Here is a 12,315-nt window from a genome sequence, read left to right as displayed (position 1 = left end):
TGCATGATGAACTCAAGAGTTTTTGTACAGACTACATACTTCAGAGGCTTTGTACACTTATTGGTATGCAACTTCAGTCTACATCTAGAAAGAATAACCATGTTCTCTGAATGATGTGAAAAAGCTCAATATACAACAAGGGTTACTACACAGGACTATCGAACAATTAAAACGTGTAATGCTTAGGAATCAATACTTTGAATGCCTAGTCTCCCCTTTCCTATCTCTATGTTTTTACTTCGAGATGTCCCATTTCAGAATACAGCCTTTAGAGCTCCACTTTAATTCAGGTACCTTATTTTTTCCAAATACCTAAAGGGGTTCCAAGCGGATTCATATCCCAGGATCAATTGCCATAAGCAGGTTGTGAGTACGGTACACCTGCATTCGTGCTAATTTTGCCAACCAACAAATAACGCAATTATGTTCAGCTGCCAATAGTCACAGTATTTAGTGAAGGCTAGATGCAAACCTGCATTGAACATAAAAAACAAAAACAAAAAACCACCACCAACCCAACACCCCACCAGCCAAAACCAACCACCCCACCAGCCAAAACCAACCACCCCACCAGCCAAAACCAACCACCCCACCAGCCAAAACCAACACCCCCAACACACCACTGCCAACACACCATCTTAAACTGCGGGTGACAGCAGAAGAGGGAAACAGTCAGCATCCTAAGCAGCATGTTGGTAGCTTATCAGCCAATCTTACTGCTTCCTTTGCAGACAACTACTTGTATAGCCCCACCCCAGAAGCATTCCATGACTGCCTGATCCCAGTCATTCCAGTGACTACTGCCCTAGTGAGTTCAGGTACAGCACCACACCAGTCATCTGCCACTCAAGCCCACAATTGTGGGGCGAGTGATTAACAACCATTATTGCCTGCATACCAAGGCCATACTGCTCAATTATGGACTCCAAGGCCAGTAGTGCTATCAGATGAATGCACCAACTCTCCACTGTCCCCTCTACTGTCCGGGCAGCAGCTGAGGCCGGTATTGGACCTGCCTCCCAAGAAATGCGGATGGCTGTGCCACTCCGGTCAAAGAATGCGCTAATAAGCATTGCCCAGTTCATGCCGAGCCTGCAGGGTGGAAAACGAATGCTCACATTTCACCTGGGTGAACTGAAAGGCAATACCAGCTCGAAAACCACCGACTTCGGTATGATCTGTATTCGTCTACAAGCCAGATGACCGAAACCTGACTTCCAGTGAAAGGGGATTTGGCAGCAGGAGCGGAAAATGTTAGTGACCCCAGAGCGGCCCCCTGCGCACCCTCTCCATCACACTCCCAGGCAGCAGAGCCCCCTGTCAGCACAGCAAGGAGATAGTCTGGGAGGCAGCTTAGCAATGCAAATGGAGGAACCAGACACCAGGCAGATGAAAGCTACCTGCTGCACGCAGCATAGTAATTATTGCTAATGAAGACAGACAGCGCCATCACAGAAGGTCCAATTGCACACTTACAATATGCCAATCACTAACCCAGCAATCGGAAGAAAAACAAAGGACCCAACAAAAAACAGACTACGCACGCTCCTGCAATCAGTGTAACAAAGGCACCGCAATTAATAAGCCCCTTTTCACATAAAATGGCGTAACTAGGTTTGGAAATACGATTTAAGGGAAGCTGCACACTGAAAGGCGGCCATGTTATCTGCTGGTGTGATCAAAAACGCCATCAAATCTAATTAGCAGAAAGGGTGAATGAGGTCATGACTGGAAAACAAGGCCTCGGCGCTCGTGGTTCCAAACGATGCACGTAGCGTTTAATCTAGTGCGCCATCCGGCGGATACAGGAGAGGGTGAAACAAATAAACAGAAAACGAAACCGGCGATATCTTCGTAAGCCTGTGGCAGGGCTGGACCTAGCAACCACGAGCAGCCATGAACAAATACTCAAACCAAACCCGGCCACTTAGTACCAGGCTTAAGCCAATTCCCTTTCCAGCCATCGTCTGGATCCTTTTCTCCTCTCCAGGGTCGGAGCTTTGGGAAGGGGCCGCGGGGGGGGGGGGGGGGTCTGAATAGTTGTGGTACAGATGCTTTCAGTCTGGTATGGTGAACAGTGTCGAATTACCAGTTTTTTTGTTTACATTCACAGAAAAAAAGCACACCCTCTCCCTGGTTTCAAAGTCCTCAAAAAGGTTTGTTTTACAAAATTGTGTCTCACATTAGGGCTTCTTCCGATCTGCATTCCTCTCCACTGCTCCTCGAGTCGCTGGCATGCTCCCTGCTTGTCGTATGTGTTTTAACATTGCATGCTGGTGTGATTGTTGCAACATCTGAAGCTTCAACCCCTCCTCCACCCATCTGACTGACCAAGCTACGCCTCTGACTCGCTCTTCCCTCTGATCGCTGTCTCTACCATCCCTCCTTCTCTCTCCTGAAACCACCACGTGCAGCTGCACTTAACTCCCTGGTGCTGGGGAAAGTAACAGAACGGGGGTGGCCCTGGGCTTCCATGGTAGGCCTCTTGGGACTTCAGCCTGCCAGGAAATACCTGTTGGAATAAAAGGCCCGTCCAACCCTAGCCTGTGGAGAGAAACTTGGTGAAATAAAATATATTTTTTTAAATGCCACAATCCGCTGTTCAATCAAACTCTAGCAACGGGTTTCCCTACCTGAACACAACCCCACACGTTCAGACAGATCCTTGAACACGAAATACTGTCAATGCTCACAGCAATTCCACCATATAGCTGCCATCAGCCAATGGGAATGGTTCTAAATCACAGCCAGAGTGTGCAGATTCATATGAAGGTGCAATGTTAGCAAAGTATTCAATTCCCAGCAGGCTTTTTATTTGTCAAGAAGGGGCTAAAGGTGAAACACCAAATTAGCTGTGAGAACAATTTCTGATACAGAAGCACCACTGTGCAAAGGCACACAACGAATGGGGTTTCATAAAGGTCTTTGAATTGAAACGCTGGTCTAATATGTCGAGGCTGGCCACAGAAATGTATGGGAAGAGAATTGATTTTCCTTGAGGAGGGCCAACAATTCATGCAAAGTCAAATATCGATCAGACATATCCAAGCTTCAAACAAAATGTGGTGAGGGATGCTTGCAATTTAGCCAACCACAGGCAGTCGCTCGGAATATCGATCCAACCATTATTTTGCCCACTGTGCCACCTCCGTTTGGACCCAGTCATATGCAAAGTAGTCTTGACCATGCTGCAACAGGAACAGTCCAGCCCGAACTTCCAGGCCCTCCCAAAACTGAAACAAGCGACCCCATACCGGTTTCCACCTGGTTGATGGGCTTCAGTCCGCTTTAGCGCGCTTCCAGTGGGTGACACGATGAGAACAGGGCCCCTATCGGGGCATACCCTTGCCACAGACTCATATTGCTTAAAAATATTTTCTGTACTAGGCCCTTTCCTTGCCCACCCAACCAGTGAAAAACTGATGTGACTGGTTTTCCTCCCTGTACTTTCTGTAGTTCGTTTTATTGGCCTGCAAGCTGCAACTCAAAAAGGCACTTTACGTTTGTAAATAGTAAAAGTGTTTAGACCTGGAGGTGTACGCCACGCTTGTATACTCTTTCCCTGGCCACATCCCTGGTGAACAGGCACAAATGAACCAGACGAGAAGTTCAGAGTGCCCTTTAGGTAATGCGCTCATTTCACGCACTTGCAACATTTAGAAACGTTCAAAAGCGGCTTCAACTCACTCATTTGCAGGAGTGTCAGTCGCAGGTTAAAACGCGCCCTTTGTACATAGCGCCTCAATGTCTCCATTGACTGGCACGTGCGGTACATGTCAGCTGCTCCCTGCAGCCTATCCCGGCTCACCGTGGAGGCGCGTGCACACCGCGGTGGTCCCTCCCACCGATGCTCTGATGGACGCTCTCAAACCGCGAGAGCGCCAGTGCGGCCCGTCACCCGAGCCCAGACGTCACCCAATCCTGGTTGTGCAAACATTTTCCTATGCTATATAAAGACCGGCGGCGCGCCCTCGAGCCCCTCGTACTTAATGCATGGAGGTGAACGGTCAAACTGATCTTCCATACACGAGTCTGCGTGGAAGGGCCCACGCTGCTTGCCATCAAGGTGTATAGCTAGCCTTCTGAAGCACCTAGCGGATAAGATGACCGCTCTAGGCGCTAGACGAAATCGGGTGGCATCAGCATGTGGTCGTAGACCAGAAGGTGAAAGGTCGTCTTTCAACTGGTTCTACATAGTAGGTTTCTGTAGGCTGGTGAAGTGCCAGAGGAGCCTTAGACAATGTACAAATAGTGAAAACAAGCATCAACCAGGGACCACTCCAGCCCACTTTACACCACGTCCCGAGCTGTGCCGGAAAGCGTCACGCCTTCCTCTGCCAGGCATCGACAGTGCTTTATGGAGAGAGCAGCTTTGATCAGGGTCACACACGTGCAACAGGCTTATATGGCAAAAAGTGAATACAAATTCCTTTATCCTACTCTGGTTCAGAGGGTTTCTGCGTCATTGATGAGAGTACATGGTATTCACTATATACTTCAATTGGTGTCGACTACATACACACACACACACCCCAAACCTCCACCGCCCCTCTCCATCACACCCAAAACCCTGCTGTAAGTGTTATCGTGAACGTCTTCACGTGGCTCACAGGTGCCCGGAAGACTCCATGAATACGGACAGCATTTCCTTTCAGGAATCAATGCCATGCGTTAGACCCACGGAATCCAACAAAGCCCCCCACGCACCCCCACCGGGATGCACCAATCTTTTGAGAAGTCCAGAACAAGAAACTAAGGTCTGGAACCAGTGCTGAAAGCAACCCCCCAATCACCTCATGAAAACAGAAAACAGACTCCATCCTCTACACATTCCATAGGGGCTGGCTGGGCTCTATCCACTGACTGACAAGTAGGTTTATTGTGCAACTCACGACTACACTTTACTCCGTTGGGGCACTCAAAGGCTCACATTCCGGTTCGATTTGGTTCAGAAACATTTCCCCAAGAAGTGGTGGCTTTCCGGAATCGAATGTTCTGTGGCAGATTAGGAACTGGTACCAGTCACTCATGTTTGGACAGTACCATGAGGCCCACAAGTGCTAAAAGCCAGTTACTGGAGATGTCCCAAAATCGCGTTTGATAGAGTCACTGAGTCTTTCCAATAACACTGCCTGCACACCACACATCTAGGCACCCACCAGCAACCAGTAATGGCAGAGACTTGCCATCAATCAGTAAACCTGAGGAACAGGTGCAGCAGCAATGGTACTGCAGGTTATTCCTTCACACTCAGACCACCAACTCTAGTACCCAAAAACATGGTTTAAGTATCACCACCCCCTTTCTTGATGTAAGACTGCACAAACCGAGGCTGGGCTTCATTGAATCTCAATGATGTGTGGTACAGCGTAGGTTTGACAGCATGCTTGGTTCGGGCGGCCACCTCACGCCAGGTCAGGCACTACCTCCAGCTCCAAACTTTCCCACCACAAATCATGGTTTCCAGGTGAATTGGTCAAATTAGTCCAAGGAAAGCCGAGCAAGAGACCAGCACCCACTATGAATTAGACAGTCACATGAAAGTTCACGACTAGGAAAAGCACCCTAATGACATGAAGGTGGGCACCATAGCTCGAGTGCGCTCAAGGGAGCTGTACGAAGGAATGGCAAACGCGCCAATAATACTCTGGAAAATCTAATACAAGACTGACCAGAAGCAATTCTAGCATCTGCAACTCTGTTAAGCAAGGTATGGATCTGATCATGATCGGATGGCAAATGTGGCACATGGTCAACCAGCACATGCCAACGTCCAAGTGACCTAGGCCTTTGCCTGGTATTCTTTATGCAATGATACCCCAAATAGAACAAAAATCCACATCTCAGTAGAAGGTGCACCCCTTCCCATAGGTTCATACCAATGTAAGTCCTACTAAAAAGTTGACTGCATTAAAGGAAATCGTTAACCGTATAAGGAGGAGGATAAGAGGGCACGAAGACAAGTGACCCAAACCTGACGCTAACAACTAGGCTGCAACAAGAGAAGGGACCCCATTAGCTGCAAGCACTTTGCCTTAATACTCTATGAAAGAAAATAGAACACAAAACATCCAAACCCAGAGAATCAACCAATGTTGCACATTTATTCATGCCACCTGGGAACCACGAGCATTAGAGTAAACCCACAGCATTCAAGGAGGCTCGAGCAGACACTTCAGAGCACACAGCAACATGCCATCACCAGATCAATATTCAAAACCGAATCCATCATCATTTGACAATTTGGGCTGAATGCAGGAAAGATTAGGGGAGAGGGGCCTTCAGTTCAGAGGGGGTTGTACCCTCTTAACAGTAACCTGGCATGTTTTCGAACGTCTGTGGAAAGACCCAGCTTGGGAATACATGGTCTTAAGAGTAGTCCTACCTTGGCACCCACAAGAACCCTTTCCTATGGCCCCTTAGAAAAGAATACCCACTGGACGACTAAGCATGGCGCGGGCTCAAAGGTGGGAGAACATTTCAACAAAACTCTAGTTTGCTTCCATAACCTGCCACTTCGCAGAATATGATGCCCCTGAGTTCATAACCGCGTAATCCCACAATTTGGGCATAAAAAGCAACCAGATTAATGATAGGCTCAAAAAGACCAGAGCTATGCCCAAGAGATCCTGTTTGCAAATTTCAATCTTAATTTTCATTCTTAAAAAAAGGACAGAATGTAACCGTCTGGTGCACATATACATAAGAGCAGCATCTTCATGTGAAACAACCCCATGCACCAATAGCGTGGGCATGTATTCTCCGTGCCGAGCATCCGAACAATAATCAGGGTGAAGACACTTCTATTAGATGTTGAGGACCACTCACCTGATATGAGTCCTTGCGGGGGCTGAGTCCCATCTCATCCATCTGTGGGGAGCTCATGATCACCTCAGTCATTTCAGCTGATCGCAGGTAATCAGGGCTGCATGGGGAAAGAAACATACCTTCAGCGGGCAGTCACACTAAAACCAGATGTTCATTCTGATACAGGATAGTGACTGCATACCTCTAAGTAAGTAATATTTATTTGTACATGATTAATTAAAATCTTTACAAAAATATAAAATATCAGTAGCGACATTAAAAACCAATCTGTAGTTAGGATTAAAAAGAACACTGCATTACTGTGATCAGATCAAAAGATGTCCTCAGGTGCTAGTGAAGAACTGCATACCTCTAAGCAAGGCAACTACTGAACACCATGCTGCTAAGCACTACAGAAATCAGACAAACCATGCATGATAACTACAGACAAATGCTAAAGTTGGCTGAAAGGGGACCACTGCCCTGGGGAATCTACATCGCCCTTCTGATGTGCTTGACCAGTTCTCGACCACTTACTCCTAGGAAAGAGCTGAAAGTAGATCAGTCCTAAAAGAAACTCCTGTCTGCCATAAGACAACAGGACTGAAATCCCCAATAATGTTTGCCTGAATTATGAACATGTTTAATAGAGCACTGGTTGGGTCAAGATGGGGTGGAAAATCGAGGCTCATGCTGCTTTACTCAAGTGGCATTGGTATTGAAAGAGTCTTTATGCAACAGTCTTGGGACCAGGTATATACGCTTTGAAATACACCACAGTAACTACTCAATGAAGTGACTCCACATTACATGGACAGTAGGCGTCTCAATGTTACGTAGACGTATCCTAGGCAGGTCTCATCCAAGAACTAAATATTTCTCCATCAGCAATTAAGAGCCACCATTACAAGCCACTGGATGAAGCGGCAAACGCTGTGTGGTGCTCTAAGACATGCGCAGAGGTACAATGCAGGCCACGAGCACACCAGCCCTTGGACAGAGGGAGGCACCATCCACTGGAGGCAGCACAGGACTTGGTCCCAACAGACCAGCCAGAGTAATCTGTCCAAAAGGAATTTGTGACCCAGGGGTAGATTGGAGGCATGTTAATCACGGCTGAGAATTTATCCTCAAGACAATCGCATCACCTGTAAGAACTATGTCAATAAAGCCTGTAGCCCCCGGTGTAAATCCATAACGAAACAAGGTAGGTTAAATCCCATCCGGGTCAAAGTCCAAATACAAATTCCAAGTACAGTCTTCAGAGCCCAGCTTTTCTGAAGATACCCCTGGTTGCTCTTGTGGCGTAGATAACTCCAAACAGAATAGCGTGGCTGCCTCGGTGCAGGACACTGAGCTGGCTGCAGTCTGAGGGCAGAGGCTTCTGGTTTCAACATGGCCGCTCTGCACTGGATTAAGAAGGAGGTCTGTTCTTTTGGGACAAGGATAGAAGGCCATGGCAGTAAATGGATGCTCCGTGTAACAGCTGGGGTGCAAATCCAGGTGTGATGAGGCGTACCACAGTCCTGCCGTGGACAGGGGATCCGGGTGCACTTCAGTTGTACTTGTCCAACAGGGACCCAGGAGAGCCAAGATCATGAACAGGATCCCAGGGGGTCTAAGACCTTCATTTTCGCAGAGTGGACACCCGGAGTGAGACTCCCGAGATGTAGTGCCTCGTTGCGCTGGCAAAGCAGTATAATATCCATCAAAGAGGTACTTTCATGATGGTACAGGATCACTTCGTTACTTTAATCATCCATGGGCCTCCGGGAAGTGACGTGCTCACTCCCTCTTCATCCGCTGACCAGAAAGGGCTGATCCAGGTGAATCGGCGGTGGGTGGCGGATGAGCCCAAGTGCACACTTCGTCGAAATAAACAGACACATGCAACTGAACAGCAGTGCGCGTTAAACAGCCGCCTTTGCAGACTCAAGCCCCGTGTTTGCCAGGCGCACTGCCATGCTCCATGCCACGCAGCCAGCCTCCCTCCCATATACGCCAAGGACTCACTTTCCGTACAGCGCGCGCCTGTAGAAGGTGGGCTGGGGACGGCGCGCGCCTGTAGAAGGGGGCCTGAGGACGGCACGCGCCTGTAGAAGGGGGCCTGAGGACGGCGCGCGCCTGTAGAAGGTGACCCGTGGATGTGGACGGCCGCAGTCTGGCCTCGGCCCCCCCCCCCGCGCCGGCGGCCGGTAATTGCGTGAATAAGTGAGCCATTGAGAAACTCTTAATCCGCGCCGGGCCCGACGTTCAGAGCCCGCGCGCCGCGCTAATGTTGTGTAACGAAGGGCCTTGCTGGGCATCGAGCAGGCAACTCATGCGTAGCTCGGCACAGCAGCCTAGCCAGGGTGCCACGGACCATACAATAATCTGGGTTCATTGGACCTCTGGGGCCCGGCGCCACTGCACCCGCTGCACCGATGGAAAACATGCCATGACCGCCGCACACCTGCATGCCCTGACAGGCGGTGATAAAGAGGCAAGGTGTGCCTGCCGCCCCAAGCCTACTTGTCGCACAGTGTGCTGCGCATTGTACAGTAGTCCATCTCTGGTCACCCAAGAGACAAGTATAATACAAATGAGGGCCATTAACAAGGGGTACACCCATCACTTGTGCATAGCGTGCAGTGGCACTGGAGCTCCTCAAATATAGCCGTCGACTACCAAACCCGGGACCAGGACCATTTTTCATCCAATACATTTTGGTCCATGGCCGCTGTAACGCCCGTTACTTAGAGCGCTTAGAAACGGGGCGCCGTGAAAAAACAAGCTACAGTTGCCAAAAGTGCACACCGTGACGTATCCACAAGCTCAATGCAGCAAAATGCACAGCTGGCGGGTGTCACCACGGTGTGCTGCAGCCTTAGCGCGCGGCTTCTCAGCACCCGCATTTAATCAAACTATGACTTGGCCAGCAAACCGGGGAAAGAATTTGGAATAGCAGACGCGTTCGGAGCACCGGGGGACACGGGCTGTTGGAAGAACATGTACATGCGGTCCCCTTCGTAAAAATAAACCCCGAATCGACAAAGATGCCGGGGAGGGTGATGGGGTGTTGCGGTTATCCAAATCGTAGGACAACACCCCTTCAGCGCCCACCAGAGCCAAGAGTGCAGTGGGGTCGGGGCCCCAACCTAAAACCACTCACGCGGAGAAAGTAGCAAATCAGCTCACAAAGTAGGTAGTCTTGTTTGCGGCTCAGCTGGCGCGAATTGGGTACAAATAGAAAAAGTGTTCGGGACACTTAAAATTAACGTGACGCGCCCGGAGCGCAAAGACATGTGACACGAGACAGTGGTGCCATATTAAGGAAAATAGGGTACCGCTGATTAGAGTACACGACATCATTCATAAGCCCAAGCAAAGCCAACTCACCCTTCCTGCCAGCCAGAGTCTCTAAACTAATACAATTAAACGTAGCAACCTGCTACCTGCAGAAATACGGTGGAAGTGTGATATAAAGCCCTCTAATAAAATAACGAAAAAGTTACCGTAAAAAACTTTGCAAGGGATTCACGGAGTCTTAGATTTGTGGGGGGGGGGGGGGTTTGGCTAGCTCTCCTCGCCATCCACGAAGCGGAGTCTGGCGCCCCCTGGCGCATCCATGTGCGTACTGCAGGCCTCACGGGCGCAGAGACTCGCAATGCACACCATTTAGAGAACACACCTGCTGGAGGTGACAATGCACGGAATAACACACCGTCAGCAATTAGTCGTCACCTGAACAAACTACTAAGCGCAAGGCATAGAATATGCACGACACTTGCTCGCGGGTGGTTTGAAGCAATAGGATGGTAAACGGCTCGCCTTTCCCGGAAAAATGCGTCTTGCTTCAAAGTCCTACTATCACACAATTGTTTTAGTTTAACGAGTGGGCGAAGCACGTAGTGGTTTACGTCTTTAAATAAACCCATGTCCAGGTTGCGTTACTCGCAAACTCAACCAGCACACTAATCTCTACCACATTACTAAATGCGTCTCGAAGGACATGAGCCACCCCCTCAAGAGGGTCAAATTATAAGACCACCCACCAAGTATTGCATTCTGCTTTTACAATATGACTGTATCGCAGCTCTACCATAATTATGGCCCGTGCGCTATATCACAACCAAGTGAAAACGTAGGCATGGCCACAGACTGCCCCAGTGTCATACGGCCATCTACATGACACGCGTTACCTGCACCACTAGTTAACTGCCGCCTCGAGGACTTCCCGCAGCGGCTTGAAGCCCTAGGTTTCACCTCACACCGTAGACAATGCTGTGCATTTGAGTCCGCGAGTGGTGCGGTTTTTCACACCAGAGAACCACACAGCGCACAATTCACCACGTACAACTTTATTCTCACTATTTAACGCAGGGCATCGCGTGTGCCAATCGGGGTCTAATCCAGGCGCTCTGTGCTGTGCCTCGAGGCTAACAAAGGCACAGAGTGTTGTGACGACAATCGTGCGGGGCTTAGGGAGGGGGGCGTGCAGGGACAATGCAGCAATGACACCGAACCTAAGCACAATGAGTCTGAAGGCAGCTCATGGCACCCCCTTGGCGGAAACAACACTCGACAGTCTTGGAGACAACTGATACCCATGTCACCACAATCACCTGAGAATAGCCATGCACACACCACGTGCACCCCCAACAATGAACACTGCTCGATCAAAAGGAGACAACCATTCCATAAAACCGAAGAATACAACAAACCAATCAGCGCAGGCTGGACTTTAAAGAGACTAGTACGTTCAACGTGCTGGCCACACACCACACGAACACTACTGTAGTGCAATCACGATGGTGGTGCTATGCATGCATGGCACGAAATGTCACCCTTCTTAGCCATTGGAAAGATCTAATAGGGTAGGGGAAAAGGTACTGTAAAACAATTTGCTAAATATATATATATTTAAATCAACAAAGTTGTTTTCTCCCTGCGGAATGGGAGCCGGCTCTGTGAGGACACCCTGCAAAGCATCCCTGACCCAAGCTGCCCTCGCACTGCTTAAGGAAACGGCGCAGACATTCAAACTGTCCCGTGAGTAAAAGAGACTGCGCTACTCACCAGTGAATAGGGTAAAATACAGACATGAAGTCCGGGAAGAAGGCACACAGTCCTGGTTACGGTAATGACGCGCCAGGGGCGGGCTGCAGCAGAACACTGGGATTGAGGTACGCTTACACAAGGGAGCCGCTTTGCAGCTGCTCTCCAAGAACTATCCGCTCTGCCAGACTAACTCACTCTTACACGAACACCGCCACCAGAGGCTTTTATAAAGTCAGGGGCGTGGTCCGCAGGAGAGCACGCCCCCTCCTCATTAACGTCATCAAATTCATGAATGGCCCGTGCCAGGTCTGTCTGATAGCAGGCTTTGCCGATGGCTGGCGTCAGGTTCAGGTTCAGCCAGTGTGATGGCGAGCTGCCTCGAGCGCGCCATCCAATCATCTGGTGGATTATGCGGCTGCGCACAGTCAACCCGGCCTCCTGCAGCTGAGTAACTCATCAGATGTCTTA

At 49.5% G+C, this 12,315-nt stretch overlaps 1 protein-coding gene across 1 annotated transcript in view; it reads right to left on the bottom strand.

Annotated features, from left to right (window-relative positions):
• Positions 1 to 12,046, bottom strand: part of LBH (LBH regulator of Wnt signaling pathway) — a 37,556-nt gene extending 25,510 nt beyond the window's left edge. Inside the window, exons 1-2 of the mRNA XM_086927974.1 lie at positions 11,866 to 12,046; positions 6,829 to 6,925 (exon numbers count right to left, since the gene is read on the bottom strand). Of these exons, the coding sequence (XP_086784100.1) occupies positions 6,829 to 6,925; positions 11,866 to 11,891 (123 nt within the window). The 5' untranslated portion in view covers positions 11,892 to 12,046. The remainder of the gene's footprint in view (positions 1 to 6,828; positions 6,926 to 11,865) is intronic.
• Positions 12,047 to 12,315: the final 269 nt, after the last annotated feature.

The sequence above is a fragment of the Lissotriton vulgaris genome, chromosome 6 (genome assembly GCF_964263255.1).
Source record: "Lissotriton vulgaris chromosome 6, aLisVul1.2, whole genome shotgun sequence".
Taxonomy (NCBI): domain Eukaryota; kingdom Metazoa; phylum Chordata; class Amphibia; order Caudata; family Salamandridae; genus Lissotriton; species Lissotriton vulgaris.
Note: the sequence above shows the minus strand (reverse complement) of the source record. Positions and strands in the feature narration are given on the sequence as shown.